The sequence below is a fragment of the Fusarium oxysporum genome, chromosome 2 (genome assembly GCF_000149955.1).
Source record: "Fusarium oxysporum f. sp. lycopersici 4287 chromosome 2, whole genome shotgun sequence".
In the NCBI taxonomy this organism is placed as follows: domain Eukaryota; kingdom Fungi; phylum Ascomycota; class Sordariomycetes; order Hypocreales; family Nectriaceae; genus Fusarium; species Fusarium oxysporum.
This window is the reverse complement of record NC_030987.1, coordinates 5,307,986-5,332,176: the sequence shown is the minus strand read 5'-3', so window position 1 is coordinate 5,332,176 and position 24,191 is coordinate 5,307,986. Positions and strand designations below refer to the sequence as shown.

General features: G+C 43.4%; 6 protein-coding genes across 6 annotated transcripts; 4 read left to right on the top strand and 2 right to left on the bottom strand.

Moving 5' to 3' along the window:
• Window positions 1-341: 341 nt before the first annotated feature.
• FOXG_15930 (uncharacterized protein) lies at window positions 342-656 on the top strand (the record flags this gene model as incomplete). Its single annotated transcript, XM_018396029.1, has 1 exon — window positions 342-656. The coding sequence occupies one exon, from the start codon at window positions 342-344 to the stop codon at window positions 654-656; it is 315 nt and encodes a 104-aa protein (XP_018256572.1).
• Window positions 657-2,455: 1,799 nt separating this feature from the next.
• Window positions 2,456-3,210, top strand: FOXG_15929 (uncharacterized protein; the record flags this gene model as incomplete). Its single annotated transcript, XM_018396028.1, has 2 exons — window positions 2,456-2,597; window positions 2,666-3,210. The coding sequence occupies 2 exons, from the start codon at window positions 2,456-2,458 to the stop codon at window positions 3,208-3,210; spliced, it is 687 nt and encodes a 228-aa protein (XP_018256571.1).
• A 15-nt stretch (window positions 3,211-3,225) lies between these two features.
• FOXG_15928 (uncharacterized protein) lies at window positions 3,226-3,966 on the top strand (the record flags this gene model as incomplete). The annotated part of the gene is made up of 1 exon (XM_018396027.1): window positions 3,226-3,966. The coding sequence occupies one exon, from the start codon at window positions 3,226-3,228 to the stop codon at window positions 3,964-3,966; it is 741 nt and encodes a 246-aa protein (XP_018256570.1).
• Window positions 3,967-4,254: 288 nt separating this feature from the next.
• Window positions 4,255-7,624, bottom strand: FOXG_15927 (uncharacterized protein; the record flags this gene model as incomplete). The annotated part of the gene is made up of 2 exons (XM_018396026.1): window positions 4,255-4,840; window positions 4,890-7,624. The coding sequence occupies 2 exons, from the start codon at window positions 7,622-7,624 to the stop codon at window positions 4,255-4,257; spliced, it is 3,321 nt and encodes a 1,106-aa protein (XP_018256569.1).
• A 6,523-nt stretch (window positions 7,625-14,147) lies between these two features.
• On the top strand, window positions 14,148-14,240 carry FOXG_22270 (uncharacterized protein; the record flags this gene model as incomplete). Its single annotated transcript, XM_018402671.1, has 1 exon — window positions 14,148-14,240. One exon carries the CDS (start codon window positions 14,148-14,150, stop codon window positions 14,238-14,240), a length of 93 nt encoding a protein of 30 aa, XP_018256568.1.
• A 622-nt stretch (window positions 14,241-14,862) lies between these two features.
• On the bottom strand, window positions 14,863-16,367 carry FOXG_22269 (uncharacterized protein; the record flags this gene model as incomplete). Its single annotated transcript, XM_018402670.1, has 7 exons — window positions 14,863-15,205; window positions 15,262-15,357; window positions 15,449-15,825; window positions 15,885-15,952; window positions 16,009-16,045; window positions 16,102-16,121; window positions 16,172-16,367. The coding sequence occupies 7 exons, from the start codon at window positions 16,365-16,367 to the stop codon at window positions 14,863-14,865; spliced, it is 1,137 nt and encodes a 378-aa protein (XP_018256567.1).
• Window positions 16,368-24,191: the final 7,824 nt, after the last annotated feature.

Below are 24,191 nucleotides of genomic sequence, written 5' to 3'. Positions count from 1 at the left end.
ACACGGCTCACGCCCTGTAGAGGAAGTTCACCACAGTGGTGCTGCTAGATAAGCAAGTCTATGCCGCATAAGATCCGCGACTACGTGGGCTCCTGATACGCATTCGGAAAGGGGTATAAGACCAGTCGGACGTAGAGTACCTAAACAGCCACTGTTATTAAGAAGGCAGGCGGATCCCGTGGGAGTCAGGCATCACAGTGGTGACACCGCTTAATAGAAACCGCTAGAACCTGAACATCGAAGCAACGCTTGCCTTTCGCAAGCAATGGCAGCGGCAGGTTCGGATATTCGTCTCCGAGCATAGATAGAAGGACAATAAGCCGACGGAGGAAGAAGCCATCATGATGTTAGGTCAGGGCGACGACAGCACCATCCCGGTGCCCGCTATCTTCATGTTCATACCTGGTATGCCCATCGTCGTAAACAAAAACACCTATCAAGGTCTGAAACTAGTAAACAGCGCCAGTTATACGGCCCAGCACGTTATTCTCAACAAGGCTCACCCGGGCTACCAGATCAACGCCGATACCGTGCTCTATTTTGGCCTGCCGGCGGGGATACTGTTGGGGTCAGAGACGACAAGAGACTTCCGCTTTATTGGTATGCCCCCCGGTACAATCCTCCTGACGCCTACGAGTATCAAGATAGAGTGCTAAAGAAAACGGCCATGGCAGCAAGTCGATGTCTCGCGCAGAGGGCTACCATATGCGCCAGCGTTTGCAGGTACAGACTATAAGGTGCAGGGAAGAACGTTAGATCTGGTGGCGCTAGAGCTGCAAGGGACCAGGACCACTAACATTAATGGCCAGGCGGTCCCGAGCCAATGCGACCCTTATAGCCTATACGTACAGCTATCGCGGTGCAGAACGCTAGACAGCATCATGCTCCTGTCTAGGGCGCAAGAGCATGACTTGATAGGGAATACGGTACCGGCGGAGATGGCCTAGGCTGAACTAAGGCTAGAGCAGCTAAGCGAGGAGACACTTAAGGGCGCGGAATCCCAGGACTGGCTAGAATAGATTTAAAACTAATTCGGTTTGAAGGAAGAAGGCAGAGATAAAGCAGGGAAATTAAATATAGGAAGGGAAATGCGATTTTGGTTCGCCAGGTTTGACGGGGTCCGGCAAACACAGCCGATGCCTTGCAGATTAGTATTGACCTGCTGTTTCCCCACTTCGCTAACGTCAACGATGTTGGCCAGCTAAGAAAAACGCGATTTGGTTTGGCACGAACTTTACACGACGTCACGTTCAAAGCACGTGAGATTTGTGCTTGGGTTTTTTTTGGAGCCCCACTTCTTCGCCCATCCTCTAAGAGCCTTTCGTTCCTCAAGGCATAAAAGTTGTACCAAGTCTAACAGTATTCATTTGAGATTTTTAGCTATTTTATTCAAGCTTTAAATTACTATAGGATAGGTGAATTTCTGCTGCGCATAGCCGGCCAAATAGTAGCATTACTGAAATAGAAAAGAACTTCCATTTTCCTGTATTGCTAGCACAATAATTTCCAGGACGAGTCGAGCACTCAATCACCCAATTGCTTTCAAATTGAAGCCAGTCTAGCGACCGAGTTACGAGGCGCTGCCACCAGAACCGGAAAACACTGCAGAAGCAATCTCTTCACTCATGATATTATACCACACTGAAAAGATACCGGTTCGCTTGCAATTTCAAGGCCCAGACATATCAACGAGCTTGCGTCTCGCGATGCAATAGAGTCCTTACGTCGCCAATGCATTACCAACACCCCGCTTCTTACACCACCCTCAATATGGTTCGTTGCGTCTTGCAAGCGCACAGTTCTTGCAAGTAAGTAGTAGCATCTCTAGTTATGAAAGGTTTCAGACAGTCACTTTATCTGCCTCAGGCAAGACAAGATGCGAGAGACATTGAGCACGATAAACAACAGGGACCTGTGATGGTGGGAATATGTTGGGCCTTCACATCGGAGCGCAAGGCGAGGCCCAAAAGCCATTGACTGGTAACTGGCATCGCAGCATCAAAATGTAAATGAAGAAGCAAAAACGCCTGTATTATACGCCTACGCTATGTCTACCGCTAGAATAGCAACCCCATATCACAATAAACACCCGAATAGACTTCAATAATTAACTTCATGGCAGCTTGCAAGTGTTCCTCTCATTTCCGCTCCCGAACTCGAGTTTCTGGGCTTCACAACCGTAGACGCAATGTCTCAGTTTGTTGGGCCTGCGCATCTGGGACGTCGTAATATCATCTCTACAGAAATTGGGGCAGTGCCATCTGGGGGGTACAGTCAGACCATTCCCTCTCTGATCAGTCTTTTTCACGATGCGTTTGCAGGCGGCGTCAATTCCATGATGATCCACGGAATGACATATGGTGGAGAACAGCCTGGATCGACTTGGCCGGGCTACACACCATTCTAATTTATCTATACTGAATTATGGAGTCCGAAGCAGCCCGCTTGGGACTATATGGTCGAGGCGATGAATTACATTGCTAGCAGTCAGTTTGTTCTACAACAGGGTATCGTCAAGAAAGATTTGGCTTTCTACCACTACAAGGGTCCCTATACCATAGCAGCTGAGCGCGACGGTGGGGATCTTCGTGCTCATGGTAAGTAAATCGAAGGAAGCCGTCTGACGCTCCGTTTTCTAATGTTGAGTATATGGGCTTTACCTAAGAGTATCTTTCGCCCGCGAACTTTGTTTCTGAGAACCTCAAGATTCAGGGGAAGGTTCTGGATCCTGCAGGTGCGGGTTACCGTGCTCTTGTTCTCGACCAGCAGCAGTTTATCACCCCGGAAGCCGCAACAAGACTGTCCAAGCTGGCCGCAACGGAACTAGCAATTGTCGTTGTGGGAGCGCTTCCCAGCACAACAATTGGATCCAAAGGCCAGGACATTGTGTCGAAGAGCATGTCGATCCTTGAAAGATCTAAGTACCCGAATGTCAGCTTCGTCAAATCAACCAAGGACATCTTCCAAGCGCTAGATAAGCTTTCCATCCAGCCTCGAGTCAAGACAACTTCCCAGTCCACAAGCGCTGCAAAGGACTTGTATACTGTGTGGAGGTCGACCAGTGACTCGGACTATCTGTTCCTCTACGACAAGGGTCCATCAGCAACATTTGATGTCGCCGCAGAGGTCTGGGAGAACAAAGCCCCATACCAGCTCAACGCATGGACAGGGCAACAGGAAGCTATAGCGGTCTGCCAGCGCTTGTCGTGAAGGATCGCCTTCCAGATGTCTCTGGAGAAAGGCCAGACAGCATTTATCGCCATTAACACCGCAAAGTTCAAGACCCACGTCCTCTTGCATTCCGATAATATCATTCATGCTTCCTACAGCCCTGATACCAAAGACGGGATTTCTGTCGTGGTAGCCGATGCTCAAGAAGCCTCCTTGACCTTGTCTAATGGGCGGACGAAGCGGATTCCCGCCCTTAAAGATAGCGAGAAAAAGAAACTCCTCAACGTCGACATCGGAAAGTGGAACCTAACGCTTGAGTCCTGGGTGCCTGGTCCTGACGAGACAAAGTCGACATCTGCAAAGAAGATGCTTCATCTCGGCACCCAGACAACCCTACAGCCGTGGTCTCAGATTCCTGTAGTACAGAACGCATCGGGGGTCGGGACATACACCGCAAACTTTCAACTTCGCATTCCAAGCAAAGATACCATCACGGTGTTACAGTTTGGTCCTGTGCTTAACACGATGAGAGCTTGGATCAACGGCACGCAGCTGCAAGCGATTGACATTTTTGACCCTCAAATTGATATATCAAGCTTCCTTGTTTCGGGCTCTAACTTGATAAGAATCGAGGTTGCATCTACCTTGTTCAACGCGGTAAAGGCAAGAGTTGATTATGTCAAGACAAACGGTGTTGGCCCAGCTGCACCTCCACTGTACACTGCTATGGATTGGCAACAGCATGGGTTGGTTGGACCAGTGATTGTGAAGTCCTTACGAAGGGTTGACCTGTGATTACGGTTACTCGAGCTGGAATTAAGACAGCTGCATTGCAGATCAGGGCTCGACGATTGAGCATCCTTCCCTGCTCTTCCTTTCTCTAACACTACTAGCGATTTCCACTCTGTGACAGGACAGTGAACCAACAAGATTTCAATTTTTATGGGATGCAAGAGCCTAGGTTAATGTCTAACATAGAATAAATCCCTAATTCCTTATAAAATAGATTAGGTTAACAGATTTGCTTTGTAAGAAAAGAAATGGCTGTCTTAAATTCAATTATGTCTAAGAATCTTCGGTTTGCTATATCGTAACTCCTTGACTACTCAACATTTCTTCCAGCTCACGCAGTTTAACAGGCTTCGTAATAAAACAGTCCACGCCGCTGCGGGTTGCCTCTTCTCGTGCACTCTCAGACCCTAGCCCAGTGATGGCGAATATCGTCGATGCGGTGATCTTATTGAATTGTTCGAATGCGCGTATTTGGCGGGTGGCCTCAAGACCATCCATGACTGGCATTGAAATATCCATCAGAATGTACTTGAATTGCCCATTGACCTTTTTGTATGCAGAGACAGCTTCTTCGCCGTTCATTGCAGTGTAGTATGGCTTCTGCAACTTCTTCATGAAGCAGGTCAACATTTTGAGATTAATCGGATTATCCTCAACTAATAAGAACTGTGGGACCTGGAAATAGTCTTCAGCTGGAATAGATCCATCGAATAGGCTCTCCATAGACGAAGGGGCGGGGGTTGGTGGCTGACTACAAGAAGCTGTGTCTGATGGCGTAGGCAATGGCATTTCCACTAGTTTGGGTGGACTCTCGTCAGATTCAGCCGAAAGGTTGATGGCCCTTGAGACTGCCCTTTCCAGTTTCTTTGGACTTAGTCTGGGATCAAGTTAGAAAGAGAGGCCATAACATGAAGCTGAGAACTTACGGCTGAGCAATAAAATCTTGAAGTCTTGTCCGTCCAGCGGATCCATATACTGATTCGTATTTATGCACCACAAACGCGTTGTTACACACTACCAACAGTGGTACTTCTGGCCATGGGGTGGCTGACGCTAATAGGTCGCCTGTTGCATTGTTCTTCACAATAAGAACATCCGGGGCCGCTTTTTCAACATCTGATCCCGTATCCATTATCATACCGAGATGTTCGCAGCATAGATCGCTTATCAGAGTGTTGAAAGACAATGCCTCTTGATGAGGAGCGGCTCCAGCGTTTTGGATAGGGCTGACCAGTCGCATGCGTAAACCATGACATGTGCTCTGCCGGTCTGGCAGCTCACGCGGTAACAAGTCAGTTGCTGTAGAGCTGGTGTCTATCAACATGGGTAAAGACACCGTAACTCTGGTCCCAACGCCAACTTGACTGGTGATCGAAACATTACCACCAAGTTGGGATGTGATTCTCTGGACAAAACTTAGTCCTAATCCTGTTCCACTAGATAGTTGGTCTTCCTGAGAGAAGGGGATGAAGATGCTGTTCCGAAGAAAATCCTGGCTAATTCCACGCCCAGTGTCTTCGACAGTCAAGGTGATCATTCGTTGATTTGGTGCGTCGTCTAGCTGAGTTTGGGTGACGGTGACCTTGATAACACCCCGGGAGGTATACTTGAGCGAGTTTCCGAACAGGTTCATTATAATTCGACGTACTGCACCAGGGTGCGTTTGAAAACTCCACCGACACCGTGGATCATAGAGCAAAAACACGTGTACATCTCCATCTGGGCCCTCACGTCCGATATTATTTTGTCTTGAATGGTTGATCTCTACAGCCTGCATAGGGACCAACCGTTTTATAGGTTTGAAATTGGTGTCGAGGTGACTTTTAGGCGGGCTGAGGATGTTCTCCACTGATGTATGTTGGTAAATGTGACCGGCATAAACGCTTTCCACCACATCCTCTGCAATCTGGTCCAGACGAACAGTTTGACTCAAGGGCTGAGGTGGATCTACTTCCCTAGAAACGCCGTCATGTGAAGCATCTGTCTCGACAGGTTGGTTCACCTTGGAGTAATCAAGCAAATGCTCTGTTGTGTCCAAAAGTGTTTGACAACATGTTTCCATCAAGTGAGCTATATTTTGTTGCGCCGCATCTAAACCCGAGTCGTTGAGTAGCTCGAGGCCTAGCATGATTCCATGAAGCGGGGAGCGCAGTTCATGAGATATCGACCCAAGAACGTCAGATTTGGCCTTATCAGCCGCCAAGGTCTCTATCTGACAAGCCTCTGATGCTGCTAGTGTTCCAAGAGCCCTGAAGAAGGGGAGTTCGCTGCCTTTGTCGGACTGATATCGAGGTGCTTTTGAATATGCGAAGCCACCAATAGAAACCATGCCTTTCAGGGGGTCCCAAATAGGAATAAATGTGATATTACAGGCTCCGGGGAAAGCCTGCAGAAGCTCTCGCTGCTCGTATGCAGGCCCCAGCGTTTCATTGTTATTCTTTGAACGCGGGAGATTTGCGTCTGCTGTATAATTACTGGTCAATCCACTGACATGGCATAAGTCCATGTCAAATATGCATCCTTCTGGGTACTGTTGGAGCATATGGGATAGGAAGACCTGCGAGATATCACCACCGTCTTTAGTCGTGCTTGAAGTTGAGTTGTTGGAGGATCCAAGTAATTGGCAGGGGAGTTGAAGCTGGGTATTTGAACTCTGCTTCCCGCTGTCACTGTGATAAGCGCTTGGGCAAAGGGGTAGCCCATCCAGTGAAATATCGGACTTGCTCTCTGTTTCTGAGGAGCGGATAATATGCAGCTCGCGAGAATCTACGCTGAAGAAGGAACAATGATCAACTTGAAGAACTTCTTTAACGATGAGGGACGCTCTTAAGTATGGGTTTGAAGACAAAAGTTTCTGGCATTGAGGTTTAGGGATTTCCAATGGCGTTGTTTCCGTGCTGGAGGAAGGATTACCATGGGCTTGTCGAATGTTAGAATTGTTCTGGTTGTTGTTCCAATTATGAGGGTTGTAGGCGTCTGGATTTGTCTTTGAGATTGAAGATATACACTCATCTGGGAGCATTTTTCTGTTGGTGAACTTTTGGAAGCCCCGGCCCATTGCTATGCTACGTTTGAGGGTATTCTTAATTAGACTGCCTTCGAGATGGTCCATAATAGTCTGTGACAAGCCTCGTAAAACCTTTGAATATTCATCTTTCCATTCAGCACCAGGCGTAGAATTGATGACACACAAGACTCCGATGTTGATACCCCGAGGTGTTCGTATAGGTACGGCAGCGTAGAACCTGGCCAAGCTACCAGAGCGGCAATACAGACTCGAGGCAAATCTTGGATCTATGGCCAAGTCCTGGACAATGACAATGGGCAGCTCCGCTGAGGTCACCTCAGTAGAGCATAAGGTATAGTGGCAGACCCCATCGGTGCGTGGGATGTGTGTTCCGCAAAGCCAGAGTCCATCTCCATTGTTCTCTTGCGATGACTCGGATAAGAGAGAGGTCGATGGGGTTGCCTCAGCGATAATATACTGTTTGGACTCGTCAAACAACGATATGAGTGAGCGCTCAGTCTTGGTTTGACAGGTTGCAAGCTGAGCAAGACTTGTGAGAACCAAATTTGGAGACTTGTCGAGCCCCGCACTGGTGACCTGACAGATGGATCGACAGTTTGCGCGCAGCAACTCATCGTAACTGTCAGGCGCCATGGCTAATAAGTACGGTAATGCGATAGTGTGTGATGCGATAAACATACCGTGCAGTCTCGTCCTCACGCATGGATTCGGATACACAAGAGTCCATGTTAGGCGATATCTTTGGCATCGTACATTCCGAGAATGTCAAACGGAAGGCAGATAGCCAAGGAGGTCAGCAGAGATTTCAGATTCGGCATTTGAGACACATGGGTATTGGGCATCGGGGGATGCAGATTCCTGCTTTGCCACCATGCAGTAATTTGGGGGAGCTGTATTGTAAAGATAACAGACACTTGGCTCCGAGGTAGGCTAGTGGGTGTAGAAAAACTTAGCCGGGCCCAGGCATAGATTTTGTATGAGATTATCAGCCACGTTTTCTTTCAGCCCGGGGGGTAGGACATGCTGTTTCACCAAATCAAGAATGACATCTTGCCAACGTATGTAGTGGGGTAAGTGGCTCGTAAGGGCATGTAGCATAGTCCTCAATGATCTGGAAAGTCAAATTCCGCAGTCAGATAGTTATCATTTGCCACAGCGGAAGATCTCCCATTGGATTACTGAGAATAAATGAGGAATTTCTGACCCTTGAGCCCTATACATACGGTCTCAGGTTCACACACCCGACTGCAACGCCTGTCTAAGAAAACATGACAGAGCAGAGTCGGAGCAGACACTCCGAAACTCTACCAGCCAATCAGTGAGCTGGTGATCAATGTCATACGTACAGTATTAGGGGGTCTCAAAATGATCGGCACATTTTACAGTGCCTACTGGAAAACTGGACAGTGACAGAAATGTCCACCATCTTTCTGCCTAGCACCAATGCTATAACGACTTACATATTTCTGTCACTGGGCTTTGGTGTGCGGATTTTGTTGCAACCCACCTGAGAATCAAACCTCAAAGAGCCAGGCCGCCACTGAATTACCGTTATTCTCCACTCAGGAAATCACAAGGACCAAGCCCCCTGAAGCTTGCAAGGATAGCCGGAGCTGCTCCGATCAATCAGTCGGCTGATTGGACAATGAATGTTAGCAAAACTGAGCCCCTGTCTAGCTTAGCCAGGTCTCGGGGAACCGGGCCCATGACCGCAGGGACCCTGGACCCCTGAAAACTTGGAGCCTACTGTACCAATTACCACTGGTAATGGGCCCAATACCAACTTTTGCGGCCCGTGCACCTTCCCCTTTTGGATCTTTTAAGAGTTTGGGTTAAAACAAGAATATTTGGTCCGTGCCCTCCCTCCAACTACCCAGGCGGTCAATAGGCGGACAGGTACCCATCCTTCTAAAATAGGACGAGTCCCGTCCTAATTACCATATCTGGTATAGCTCACTCCGCTATCGGTCTCCCTCTCGCGCCATCTCGAATATCGCGTTCTACTGCACTCGCTGCTAATCATATCGAGATTACAGGCTAACGACAACTACTTCGCTATAAACGTCAACCAATCTCAAAGTCTAACACCGTTTCCTGGTAACTATCTCCCTCCTGAAGGCAAGTATAAGTCACAGGAGGCGCTATTCGAGGCAATTAACGCCTGGGCAGCAACCAGGGGCTATGCGTTTATAACTAGAAGGTTAACTAAGGAGAAAACCAGCAGGAGGATAATCACATATATATAATTATCGCCGTAACTATCTAATCGTTTCCAGAGAATGCTAACATAAGATAATAACTTAAATAATAGGCTGTAAGTTCTTTATACTAGCAAAGAAAAATAATAATAGGAGTACCTAGACTCTGCAGCACCGTTCTAATAGCTGATTCTTACTATATAACCATAAACCAAGCCAAGATACCACCGCCTACCCAGTACTTTAAACACTATCTAAGGAGCACCTATCTCAACTGACTGGCCTTGCCAACGCTGGGATAGCCCCTAAAGAAATTAGAACGTATATGCAGCAGAACACCGATACGATAGCAATACAACAGGATATCTATAATCGTATTATAGATGCTAGATAAGAAGTATATTAAGGATAAAGCAGCATTAATATACTTACTAATTAGATATTTAGAGAAGGATTTTAGAGTTAATTTTAAACTAGTCTAGACAGTTAAGTCAAAGCTGTTCTATATCCCGAGTTAATGGCATACCTATAGGCATATCCAGATATCTTAATCTTAGACTATATATATAAAACTAATAAATATAGTATATTACTTTTAGACTTAATTAGTATTAACTCTTATTAATATTTATTCTATATTATATTTACTTTTCTAAGTAGGGAATATAAAGAAGACTATTTTTAGGCATTAAATTAATTCTAATTATTATATAAAAACCATAGGATTAGGCATCCCTCTATTATCTTAACTAATCGCTGCCTAGTATATATAAATACTATTTATACTTACTTCCCATCGTTAAGGCTACTGCTATATCTCTGGTATGCTAATAAGGCAGTTCTCTACTACTATTAGCTAAGATTTATATACTAGACTTAAGGGGATAACCTAGGAATAGAGGCTTAGAATAAGTTTTATAGCTATTAGCATTTAATTATTAAGTTACTAAATAAATAGACTTTCTATAAATAAGTATCTAAGTTTAAAAAGAAGTATCTCCTAGATTATATTAAAGAAGTTAAATATATTAAGATAAACTAGCTTAACTAATATAAAGAGAAGCTAGTAGCTTGCTCGATTTTACGGGTCACATTGTGACCTTTCGTCAGATAACACCTGTCGGGATCAGGTGCCTGCAGGCTTCTTCTGACAGGCATCGTGATAGTGAAGCTATGATGCTGTTAGCGGTTGCGATCAGAAGGGGACGTCGGATCGGATCGCTTACTGTGGAAGCGCGGTGGATGATTCAAGCGTGCTGCAGGGGTCGGCGAAAGAGCTTTGAAGTGGGTTGCAGGAAGAAGATTAGGGCCAACTGAAGAGCAAGGCTCTCCAGCTGGGTTATACGCAGCTAGGTTCAGGCTGCAATTGAGGCAGCTAACTATGATGATATTGACTTAATGAAGCTTTGCCTGCTGAGGGGCAAGAAATGTTTAAATTATATTAGACTTTGGAGATGCTTAGATATAGCTTTTAAGGCTAACTTATAAACTTAAAAAAAATAAAATAAAGAGAAGCTGGTAAAGGCATAGGTTAATTAATACCCCTACTTTAATAATATTATTACTTTAAGGGTTAAAGGCATATACTAGCTGCTTAAGAGCTATCTTAAAGTATTTACTTTAGACTTATTTAAAGCTTAGTAATTAATTAAGTATATATTACTAAATTAACTAGCAGAGCTAAAGTTAAACTAAGCTAAGCAGAAGATTAAGACCCCTATTAAGCTCTCCTATACCCTCTATAGTGCAGTATATGGTTAGGTGTCTTATAAAGCTTTGCAAAAAGTTAAGCAGCAATAAAAGCTTTTATTACATAAAGACTCTGCTCCTCTATCAGCTTATACTAGTTCTTTCTTAAGATTATAAGGGCTACCCTGCGCTTATAAGCTGGAGGGTTTATTAGTTTAAGACCAGGTACTACAGCTCGAAGATTTCTATCTGCACTGGCACTTGACTCGGAACGATAATCAACGACCCCTCTTAGAACCCTGCCAGCAAGTCAATGCAGTGGCTGCGAGTTCGTCTTTGCCGTTATCTCATGTGAAGAGAACTTAGTGGCTTCGAAGTCATCGAGAACATAAGGCCGGTACAAAACCCTCCTTTATGCAGCAAATGCCATATACTAAGTCACGCGAGGAACTCGAAGGAGTGTCCACTACGGTATTCAGAACTAAGAGCATTGCCAGTCGTGTCTTCAGACCAGCCGCAGGCGTGTTCGGAAGATTTTCAGTGTGTACCCTTCACGGTCCCGGAGGAACCAAGGCCACCAGCGATAGAAATATTCGACGAAATACAGTGGCAACCAATCACGACTTTAGAAAATTTCGAGTTTAAGCCTGAATTAACTTATCAAGATCTGCCATGCCAGTTAACCATTAAAACAGAGCAGGTAGACCGACCTATGACGACTCCAGAACCTCGATATCTGTCACCTGCACCATCTGTGTATAGGCCGCTGGTGTCATCACTACTAACCTCAGAAGACCCAGCTTCAAACCCAACTACACATCTAAGGTATAAAGATCCACGAGCCATCCACCAGAGATACGTCAAGTCAAGAGAGGACTGGTATAAGGCCCAGCCACCGGGAACCTGGCTTAGTAATCGCCAGTATCAAAAAGCAATAGGCTTGCCTTTAGGATACCTAAAAGCGAGCTACGGCTGGTGCCTTAATTATAAGCAGATAGGGAGGTACTGCAAAACCTCGACGGGCCTAAGAGAGTAGACTAAAGAAGAGATAATGGCTTACTTAGACTAGGACAAAGCAGAGACTGATTGCATTAAAGCATAGGTAGCTGAGGAGACCGAGAATAGATAACTATTTACAAGCAGAAGAGGCATAGGCGAGCTTTGGAAGATAGCTTAGCGGGATATCGATAAACAAGAAGCCTTGTATTCTGCCGCAAAACAGGAAGAAAGTTATATTATAGTTCAGCCGTAGTTCTAGTAGAGTTTATTAGAGTGGATATATCACTTAAATACATCAAGGCTGTTTAAATCAAAGTCATCGACTTGCTTTGAAAAAAACATAGCAGGTTAATAGGACTTCAAGTAAAACCACTCGAGATAGTGGAATTACACAGCGGGAGGCAATCCGATAGCGGAGAGGGCTAGACTGAATATGGCAATTGGGACGGGACCCGTCCCATTTTAGAAGGACGGGTACCCGTCCGCCTATTAGCCGCCGAGGGCAATAGGGGGCCCAGAAAGTCGAGCAGCCGGCGGCTGCTTGTGTTGTTCGGGCAGCTAAAGCTGAAGTAGTCGGTCGAGGCAGCGTTGAACTGCAGGCGAAAGTGAGAGTGAGGGTGCGATGACCCTCGATGTCAAGCAGCAGGATGCTGCGAATGTCGTCTGGGCAGCCGAGGCTGCAGAAGTCGGTCGTACGGGAAGTCGAGGGGCACAGAGGCCGGGATATCGCAGGCTCGCGAAGCCGAAATGTCGAGGTGAGAAGAAGTCGCAAATACCACATATGAAATGGCGCCCGGGGGCGATGTCAAGAGCTTGCGAAGCTCAGTGTCGTTGAAGACACTCGTCACGAAGAAAGGTCAACTCTCTGAATCCCTTTCTTCTAGCAGCTGTTAAGGCCCCGTTGGTCCCACAGTTGCTTTTATTGCCATTTTGGCCTGTAAAAATTCTTTGCCCTAGCAGAGCGCTAACAGCGGGTGCCAAGGAAAGTGTTTTACAGGAGAGAGTTGAACTCTACTAAAGTTGATTTTGGTATGTAGGACTAGGGTCAATTGAGTAGCACAGTGTCTGTCGCATCGACAACGGGCCAATGTCCAACTCATCGCACCACATGCCAAGCACCTCCCCCCTCGTATCATGACCTCGTCAATTCATCGACTTTGAAGGGCTTCCGTTACATAATCTCACCAAGTCCGCTCTGACAAACGGGCTATATGGACAAGTGGGATCAAAACTTGGATGAAGCAGATCGTGAGGAAAGCTTCGTAATGGCTGACGAATACGATCCGATCCAAGGAGGTATAAAACAGACTAACTTCAGTCATTCACTTAGAAATCAAGAGCTTAAACGCATAGTCAAAATTTATCGTCATTTGTAAAAGGAAGGCTTCCTGTCGAGTATTTTGCAGACTTTTAACGACCCCTCAAAGGTTCGATCTCTATATCTTTCGATCACTAGAACCCTAACACCTTTATATATCGTCCCTCGCTGATGAAACCCCGCCTAAGGAACGTCTTTAGGATCGCTGCGCCTGTCTGGAATGAATATTAATTTGCATAACAGGCAGTCGACATGGTGTCTCTGGAACCAGGAGTCAATGCAACCCGTATGGAAGACATGGTTATATTTTAATCGTCGGACATCCTCCTGGTCCCTAAGAACTTCGATGCATATTGCACTATACTGCTATTAGTACGGGTTGGAAAATATCTGCTTTTAAGTTGGAACTTACCAGACTTTAATTGAACTAGGCTTCGTTATAGTCCATGTTGCCTGTTTTTTTAACCCCTTTACTATTCCGTATTTTTCTGATGGGCTTGTGTTGTTGAGGAGCTAGAGATAGATAAGATATCGTAATTTTATGATAAAGCTAGAATTATTAACATGGATATAGACCGCAAAAACTTTGAATGATGTGCGTACAAAATAATAACTATCAATAGTAGACCGGCGATGCTACCTATTACGGTACCCCAAAGTATGCTACAGGCGTACTCGAGGCGAAGGCATTGCGGTGACTGGTTGAATTACTTGGAGGAAGGTAAGGCATGAATGATCTTTTGATAGCGACTTGCTGTTGAAATTCGAGTAATTCTCAGTAGAATGTGATAAAATATAAAGGCCATATTTCGCGTTGTTCACTTGCTGTATCTAAGGGACCAGTTATGGCTTCTATGATTTCTCGGACATATGATCGTAAGTTTCCGCCATAAACCACGCACCACGGCGAACTGAGCCACATCACGGACACGTCAAAGGACATAATGGAACCATGGCTCAGGCACTTGTTGGCGGCTTTTTGATTGCGTATTGGGTGAGAGCAGTGATCGGAATGGTCTGGTATGAGTTAGTATTGGTATGGTAAATACCGCCAAGACTTGGTATGGTTTAAAGAAATATCAATATCATGGTGTCGCACTTAGCGGTCTTTAAGGGTTAACGTAAATGTGTTGAGCAGCAGCAAATGTGTTGATTGATTGTTCTTGAGTTTTGTTGTCTCTCGTGCGAGGTATTCCATCCCGCAGAGTTAAAGCATATTGCTAGATTACTAATGCAGTTATTTCCTGAGGCAGTGAAGATTATGCCTACCCTGCGACGGTAGCCTTATGACCTCTTAGGAGATAAGGGTAGTAATTTTTGGTGCACGTACTTGTTTGGTGCATAAGCTTATCATCCACGTCATAGTTGGGCTTTAAGATAGCTAGAAATATAAGAAAAGGTACTAAGAAAGTTACTTATATAATTTAGATAGGGAAGTTACTAACCCTAGTTTCTTTGCTTTTTTATAGCGGCTATTACTGTCTTAGCAGGATAACACTTTTAGGCCCTTCCTCTGTACCCTGGAAGAGAACATCATCTAACCACAAATACAGCACACCGCCGACGCGGGCGCCTTTATCCTCCACCCAATACGATTGTGCCAAAATTTTGTCAACCCTAACTATCCTTGATACCTAAGACTCAGCATCCTTTTATGGTGACCCCATTTAGGGGAACCCTTCTTCCTCGGCTCGGTCTCGCAGAAGAGCCTTCTCTGGGCCATGAAGTTCTGTCTCAATCAGCGGCACGCTGTTTGGATTACAGGCTTCCATGCTCGATGTATGACTTGTCGTCGCCTTTGAGATTGTGCTTCTCCTCCACCATAGCCTCCTATTGGTGCTTACATGGAGCTCTCCTGGTTGTTGCGGATGGTGGACGAAGCTCGGAATAGCGGAGAGCCGTGCCTCGGTGTTGTGCCGGATTCGGAACAGATTCGGGAAGTAACGTTTGAAAAATGCTCTCAAGCAAGGCAGACAGGCGCAGATTATTCCAGCATACATTTCAACAATACTGTTTCCTTCCGGTTAGGAATACTGCTGAGCAAGTGGCTTGGGCATTGACTTTACCACCAGATTAAATTGACGACATATCGCCACGTGACGTCGGGGTTGTGAAGTCCAGATGGAATAGACGCCAATCTGATAAGACTCACGGCGCACACGCTGCCACACGTCAGCTCTGTTGCTCGCTCGAAAAACCAAGCCCCCAGGAGGTGTGATACGGGGGGAGGCGCAGCAGGGACTGAGAACCTACAACCCGCCGGCCATCAGGACCAGTGTCACGCCTAGCTTTTGGAGTCTCCGCATTCGAAGTGGCCGCAACAACCAGATAGGTAGGCATAGGATGACGATATCGGTGACAGAGTTCAAGACAGCACAAGTGATGAAAGCACTGCCCACATCCAGACATGAACCTGGCCTGGTGTAATCCCAATACCGTGGGATAGGACGGCACATGTACAAGAATGCGAATGCTGCCGGGAAATTGTTCCCCACGACGACGAACATGACAAAATATGTGGCCAATTTGAATGCTCTGTCCTGTGAGAAGCGCAAATAGAAATGAAGAATGGAAACTTTGGTGAAAAGAGTAGATAGGTTGTACGTTATTGCGCCAGGAATCGCCCCTAGCTAGTTACCAAGTCTTATTAGAAGAAATGTCCATCAACGATGAGAATTTAGGGCCATACCATCATGAATCTGTTAAAGCTAGAAAGAGGCACGTCCCACATATGAACTCCGACCCCGTTTCTCGTCTCTGCAAGCATTGTTAGCCCTGGTTCAAACAGCTCTCAATTCAGAGGATAGACCTACGCACGATATTAATGATGGAGTATCCCATGGCAAAAATCTAGGGATCGACCTATTAGCGCCTTTAGGTGACAACTCTGGGAATGTATCAATTACCAGCGAAATTATAATAGAGACTGCCACTGCGTTAGCAAGCCCTTCGTGCCTTCACTAGATGGGGACTTACAATCATCCAGGTGCCAACATTTGATGATAAAACGACTAGTATATAGCCGCAACAGAACAATGGGAATCGTAAATACCGGGGAAAGGGCTGCTGCGAGGACAACACGGGAAGCGATTGATTCAGGATTCGTGAAGTTTGGTACCACGCCGGGTGATGGCGGGTATGCACCCACAATGCTGCTGTCCGTTGAATTCATGACAGGGGCGTCAAGTACGAGCTTGGAATAAATATATTCATTTTTGAGTCGAGAGTCGAGAGGCAACATCCCAAGTGTTTCTCGGGAATAGTTGGCGTTTTTACATATTTAAACGACAGTCTGCGGCTGGTACCCGGGTTGGGTATTACGTAGAAATTTATTAAGTTAGGGGTAATTCCGATGCGTTTGTGTGGCGTTGCTGGTGTCTCTAGACCGGTTTTGGCGTGCGGATCAAGCTGTCAGGATTCGAGGAGAGTAATTAATTGTGGCGTTCTATCTCCAGCCTCGTGTCCGAGGCAATGGACTTCGACCAATGCTTCCCACTCAAACTGTCGCAGCAGCGCCGAATAGGAAGGCACTGTGCCTCAGCTCATCGTCAATGGCGGACAGCTGATTCAAACGGCCTTCAGCTGGTAGCACGCCCAAGAAGTCAGGTTGGCCGCAGTTCTACACTCTTGAGTGCTTTGTTTAATGTCTGGAGACGAGAGACGCGGCAACTTACCCGGTGCTGACGCGGAGAGACCCGAGAACCGGGTCTGGGGGAAGCTAATCCAATAGGCCTCGCCACAGCTGATTTATGAGGAGAACCGTGCTTGAGCGCTAGCACTTGTGGCTTGACGTCGGAACGTTAGATAGCTCCGCGAACCCTGCCTCGGCTCCGTTAGACTGGCACTAGTTTGAGTCAGTGCACGGCAGGCTGGATGGTTACACGAGCTCACGCAAAACCAGGTTCTCAACACCAGGTACGCAGATTATACCATGTGCCTATAGATATTCTGGACGAGGTATTATTCGCTGGGCGATTCAAGTTAAGTCGTTTACTAAAACGGGGTTGCGGGGTTAACTTGTTTGCTCTTATCGCTTATCACGAAGCTGAGTTTTGTGAAACAGGTGCTGGGGTGTCACGTGTAAGCACGGATACTTTAAGATTACGCACTCAAATGGTAGAACGTTCAAGGGGCAGAACTTGCACACAACGCAACATGAATACACGAATCTGCATCAATCGACCGAATACACGTAATGTCTGACAGATACTATCCCTTTGAGCGGCACAGCCCTCCAACAAGGTCACGACAAGGGTCTACGACCAATCAAAATGACTCAAACTAGTGGTACTTCCCCGCACATACTCCTTGACAGTCATAAGGCACAAATACATTGCATGTAGGGGATCGACAGGGATATCATCCAATTATAATTTAGTAAAATTATGGTACTTCCTCCACAGGCATTTCTTGCCTATGATAAAAGTACCAACATTCAGGCCGTTTACAAATAGCTACATCACAACAGTCACAACCCCACTGCGTATTACTGCCGACCTTCCTGCGTGTGGCCCTGCGGTTGAGGCTATCGCCAGATGCCGTATTCAACGGAGCCCGTTTTTTCGGCCCTTTTGAGAGCTGCGGGATTGAGGGTCAATTTGAATGCCCTGACATCCTAGACAACGCCCTTGTTTCTTCCTATTGACATGTTTATGCTGCTCTGCCGGCCTAACTTCGTCTTCAGCACGATATCTTTGTCTTGAAGTGCCCGTCTTGCCATACGTATTGAAGATATCATTAACAAGGCGCTGCTGCCACTGACTTTGAGCCTTATAGGCCCTACAAGCTGGCTGCCCTAGCTTCTGCAAAAGGAAGCTATTCGCAACAGCTGTTGTTAGGAGGAAAGACCATGCAAGAGCCCTAGCCGGTCCTCGTCTCTGCCGGTGTTCTGTGGTGTTGTTGCTACGATGATGATCACTAATATCGACCCCATTCATAAGGTCGTTATAGTCGGCAGCAACAGACGGTATCAGCAGCTTCAACTCACCCTTATTGCCGAATTTCTGCTTGATCGGCTGTGCATATGGGGCTGTTGTTATAGGCCGATAACGAAGACGTTCAGTTAACTCATGACCCCTATAAACAGTGCTAAGGAATAGGACCAAAGCATTATCTTTCCATGCTATTTGATTGACCTAAGGATATATTAGTAGGCATTTTCCTAGGGTTGTTTTCTGATACTAAATTATCTACTGTAGGCCAAGCCTTCAATTCGCCCCAAGCAAGGCCTGACTTGCCTGTCTTATCAACTCCCTTAAGCTTGACGAGCTGGCTATAGAGGCCACAGTTCGTCCGGCAGTTCCTGTAGCCCCAATCCATAGATGTCTCAAAACGACAAAAAGGTCAGGCGCCGAGAAGAGATTATCAAGATAGACGTGATATATCCCGGCTGGCAGCTTGCTGACTAGGGCAGCAACGACGGCTTGAGTTGGGTTCAAGTCAGCTATCTTTGTAGGTGATGATGTCGTCTTGGGCCGGCCGCGGCGGAATTCAACGCCTATAGGCCCATATTTTGAGCCAGGTATATGCCAAGTCCACCGCAGAAGATAGCCACGCTGCGATAGCTGCCAAATCTTAAGCCCTGTATCCGTCGGCTTAGTAGTGATTGTTATCTTATTGTTAAAGCAAAAACGGGTTGATTGTGTTGTTGTTAGTTCTAAGTTACATGTGCCTGAGAGGAGCACAGCTCCTTAAATAGTATCTACATCCCAGCCACCAGGAGGTCGGACCGCCTTAGCCACACTGTCTCAACATAGATAATGGATCGAGGCGATGAAGAGTCTGCCGATAAGTCGCCTAGAAACTGCCGTAGCTACTCGGAAGACTTTTTTTTTTTTTTACTCTAAGATTCTCGTCAATTTCTGATGGATCTCGATCATAGGAATAGAAGCCCTTGATTTCTCTATCTAATGAGTGGAAACAGGTCGATTTCTTATACATAAGATGAATTGGTCCTCCGGGGCCGTTGTGTTGAAGAACTTGCTTTTTGGGAGACATAGGTGATACTAAACTTCCGGGCTGCCGGTCTGAACAGCCTGCCTGCACTGCTGGAAGACCGTCCATCCCGTTTGATCAAATGTATGACCCTCTGGTCTATTGGATGTGACAATTCTGAATATAGAGGGGTTGCGATAGATTAACGTCTCCCACCCGTGAGTGCAACAAACCAGGGTACGCAACATTCATGTTTATACCTTAAATCCAGATTTACAAATAATTCTCAGAATTCCGCGTCTAGCTCAAAACAGAAAAAACCTTATACATATTGTGATTATATTATTAGCTATTAAATATAATTTTTAAAAACGGTTTCCATGCTTATTTGTGACATTATAGAGAAAAAGCATATTAGTACTATATACCTCCCTATATCTTATTAACCAATTAGTTTAAATATATAAAAAAAAAGCTTATATCTACTTTTATATATACTAAAATAAAAAATAATACTTTTAAAAGGCAAAATAATATTTTAGTAGACTTGAAGTATCTAGGGTAGTTTATTTTTAGCTATACAGTATCATGTTGCACTCGCTGGTATGTTGCACTCACGGGTAGGGGACGTTAGATTAGATTAGATTATAGAGCAGGCCAATCAGACGCCGGAAACGCCGTTATGGAGTTTATAAGTTAACTCATGAGTTAACATACATGATAAGCAAGTAGACCAGACAAGTAAGTGGACTAAAAATCCCTCACCCTATAACATTTCTATTTAATTAATTAATCTTTAACCATTAATTATATCTTAATTAAATAAAGAGGCAAATATCATTTTTGCACTTTAGGCCTATTAAAATAACCCAGAATTAGGTCTCTATTGCGCAGCTAAGATATACCAGGCCTCTTATAGTTCACTCTGGCGCTAAACCTATAGCATTTTATCTTAATATAATACTATACCTAAGTTATAAAAACTATCTAATCTAGAGGAATAAGCTATTATTTAATTTATCCTTAACCTAGATTTGCAAGGATTTCCCCTGTAACTATATAGTATTAAAGAAATAGCTAACTAATTACTTGCTAATTATAATATATTACCTATTAGCAAGTACTAGGCCTCTAATTTTATTAAGCGATATAAAGAGCTTAAGATATATTTTTATTAGAGATATAACTACTAGAGGGCTAAATATAAAGATCTAACTATTATTTGCAATTAGTTTAGGCTTATATAAAATATAATTATAAAGTATAATATCTAATTAGATAATATGTAGAACTTTAATAAGACTGGCTTTATAATAGGCATAATTTTAAGCAGTATAGTTATTACTGGCTTAGAGAGGCAAAGAAGACTAAAATTAATATAGCCTAGAAATCAGGAATAAGTTATAGTAATCTAAGCAATTAATATAAAAGGCCAGGTAATTAATCTATTTATTATAGTTATAAGCTAATATTACCTTACTAATTAGTACTAAGAAAGTAACCTTCTGGCCACTTAGGCTATTACTATAACCTAAAATAGTTAGATAGATAATAAGATAGGCCTTAAGTAGCTAAAATACTTTAATTAATATATAACTAACTAATTAGTTAATAGTTATTATCTTCTAATCCTTAATAGCCATAAAAGCCACTATTTAACTAACTTTAAAATATATTATAAGGAGAATAATATAATTACACTTTATATATCACCTTATTCTTCTTACCTCCTTTAGCCCCTTAATATTAGGTGCTTTAGGCTGCTAAAAAAGGCATATAATTAAGAAATAGACTATTTAATTAGAAGGTCTATTACCTATATTTCTAAGACTAAATTCTTTCTAGCCTTTTATAATGCTTTTTAAGCTACTATAATTAAGGAAAATATTAAAAGAGGTTTTAGAGGAGCTAGACTAGTTCCTTTTAACCTAGAATATATAATCTCTAAGCTTAATATGCAGCTATAGACTCTAACGCCTGCCAAGGAGGTTACTAACCCCTTAACCCCTTAGGTACCTAAGACCCCACAGACTATACTTAAGGCTAAATCTTAGTCTAAATATCTTTAAAGACAAATTAGAAGATATAAAAGCAGCTCCCTAAAGTTAATTCTAGGAGCTTTAAAGTCTCTTGCAAAGGGAATAATAATAATAATACATAAGAATACCTTATTATAAGCTAAGATATATAATCTTCGAGAGGTAAATAAGATACTTAGCCAGCAGCATAGGGCAAAAAGGACCTGCCTGCAGAATAGAGGGAGTATAACTATACAGGAAGGTTAGGATCTAACTAATTAGATAGATATAGATATATAAGTATTAGCTGAATCATCGAGACGTGGTAGTTAAGGAAGTTTGGCGTAACCGAGGGTTCGGCGTTATAGAACTTATAGTAAGACCGGATATAATGCAAGGACCTATCAGGAGGGTATTAAGGCCTCTGGTAATAAGTATAGTAATTAAATTTAATTAAATAGATTATCTGTTATATTTCTATTATAATATTTATTTAGAAGGTTTAGATATTTAGTTTACTTACTTATCTAGTCTACTTACTTATTATATATATTATTTATATTTAATATTAATAAAAGTTTATTAAAAATAAATTAATAAATTTAATACTATTAAAGAAAATAAAGTTTAAGTTATTAATAAGAAAAAGAATTAAATTATAAGGATATAGAGGCTTGCAAGCCCGGAAGACCTATTATAGCTACTAGAGGCAGCCTATACTCCTTATATACTAATATAAAAGGCAGCTTAATCACTAGTAATTAAACTAGTTAACTTTTAGTCTTTTATCACAGCATGCACCTTCCCTTATAGCATTATATAAATATATAGTCAGAAAGAATAAATTAAATAGACTAATATATTTAATAAGCAAGTTAACCAGACAAGTAAGTTATCCAAAAATCTTAACTATCTAAATAAAAATCACCATAAAACCACTATAAACTATCTAATCAATTAAAATCACTCACTATACTCTTCCCTAGATATCTCAATTACTACCTGATAGGTCCTTGCATTATGCCTGGCCTTACTGCATATACCACAACGCCGACCACCTAGGCGATCCGACCTTCCTCGAGCACCATTTCTAGATGATTCAGCCACTACCTGCGCATCAACATCCATCTGATTAATTACTTGCAATGCTTCCTGTATAGTCATTGCCCCTCCTTTCTGTAATCTGGTCCTTTTTGACCTTCGGCGCCGGCTTAGTATCTTATTTGCTTATTTAAGATCCTTTAACCTAGCCTCTACTAAGGCTAGCCAATATAAAGCTGCCTTTATTGCTTTAGTACTAGACTTTAAAGCTTTAACTATTAACTCTGGGGAGCTGCTCTTATGCTTCCTGATTTATTTTTTAAGGTATTTAGATTAAGATTAGGCCTTAATAGCTGTCTTTAGAGTCTTTGAAACCCATAGGGTCGAAGGTTTAATAGCCTCCTGAGGAGGCGTTAGAGTCCATAGCTGCATATCAAGCTTTAAGATTACATTTTCCAGGTTAAAAGGAGCAAGCCTAGCTCCTCTAAAACCTCCCTGGATATTGCTTTCTGTAAAAGCGGCTTTAAATGCAGTATAAAAGGCAGAAAAGAACTTAGTCTTAGAAATATAGGTTACAGAGCATCTAATCAAATGCTCTATTTCTTAACCATAAGCCTGTTTCAGCGGCCCAAAGCACCTAACATCAAGAGGCTAGAGTAGATAAGATGTATAGGCAGGCATACAAAGCGTAATAATCTTATTCTCCTTATAATATCTCTTAAAATCGGCAGAGTAATAGCTTTTATAGCCATTAAGGATCAGAAGATAATAGGGACTAGTTAATTAGTTACTTATAGACTAATTAAAGTGCTTTAGCCACTTAAGACCTAGCTTGTTATTTATTTATCTATTTTAGCTTATTATAATAACCTAATCGCCTAGGAGGTCATATTCTTAGTACTAATTTGCAAGATAATATTAGCCTGTACTAATAATAAACGGCGCGATTAATTGACCTTTTGCATTAATTGCCTGGATTACTGTAATACATTCCTGATTTCTAGGTTGCACTGATTTTGGCCTTCCTTGCCTTTCTGAACCTATAATAACCATTCCGGCTATAATAACGCCTATTATAAAGCCAGTCTTATTAAAGTTCTAGATATTATCTAATTAGATACTATACTTTATAATTATATTCTATATAAGCCTAAACTAGCCATAAATAATAGTTAGATCTTTATATTTAGCTCTCTAATAGTTATATCTCTGATATAAATATATTTTTAGCTCTGGTTATTACTTTATAAAGTTATAAGCCTAATGCTTGCCGAGGTAATATATTGCAGTCTATAAGCAGAGAATTAGCTATTTCTTCTATAAAACGCAGTTATAAGGGAAATCCTCGTGAATCTAGGTTAAGAATAAATTAGACTATTATCTTCTCTTCTAGATTAGATAGTCTCTGTAAGTTTAGGATAGAATCGCACCGCGATTACATGCCATTCTTTCGGTTACGGAGGGTACCGTATCTAACCGTATATATACTTGCAGCGCGCCAGATGCTTAGTTTTGGGTTATTTTGAAGGGCCTGAAGGGCAAGAAGGATTCTAGCTTCATTTGAAGGCTGTGTCATATTAGGTTGTTGAGAAGTATTTAATCAAATGGTAATAATAAAAGTTGAGGGATTTTTGGTCAACTCGCTTGTCTGGTCAACTCGCTTATCAAACACGTTAATATAATATCTTAATTAGAAATATTTAAAGAGACAAGGGCTTGCTGCTTTAAATCTTAATATGGCAATGAGGTCGGATAATTAGTTCAGGGTTGCGCAGAGTATCTGATGGACGTATGTTATATGTCTATTACAACCCCTTCTTAATGAACATCTAGTAGACGAGGCTGTTGACGCCACATATTCTCTTTGACCGTTGTGCGCCTCCCTCTGCTTTTCCCCCGGTATCTCCAGACTGCCCAAGATTTAGATAGCCCATTTTCACCCTGGAGCTACATGAGGTTGCGTGTATTTGCATGTGCACTATTAACAACCCTTGCTTCTTCGC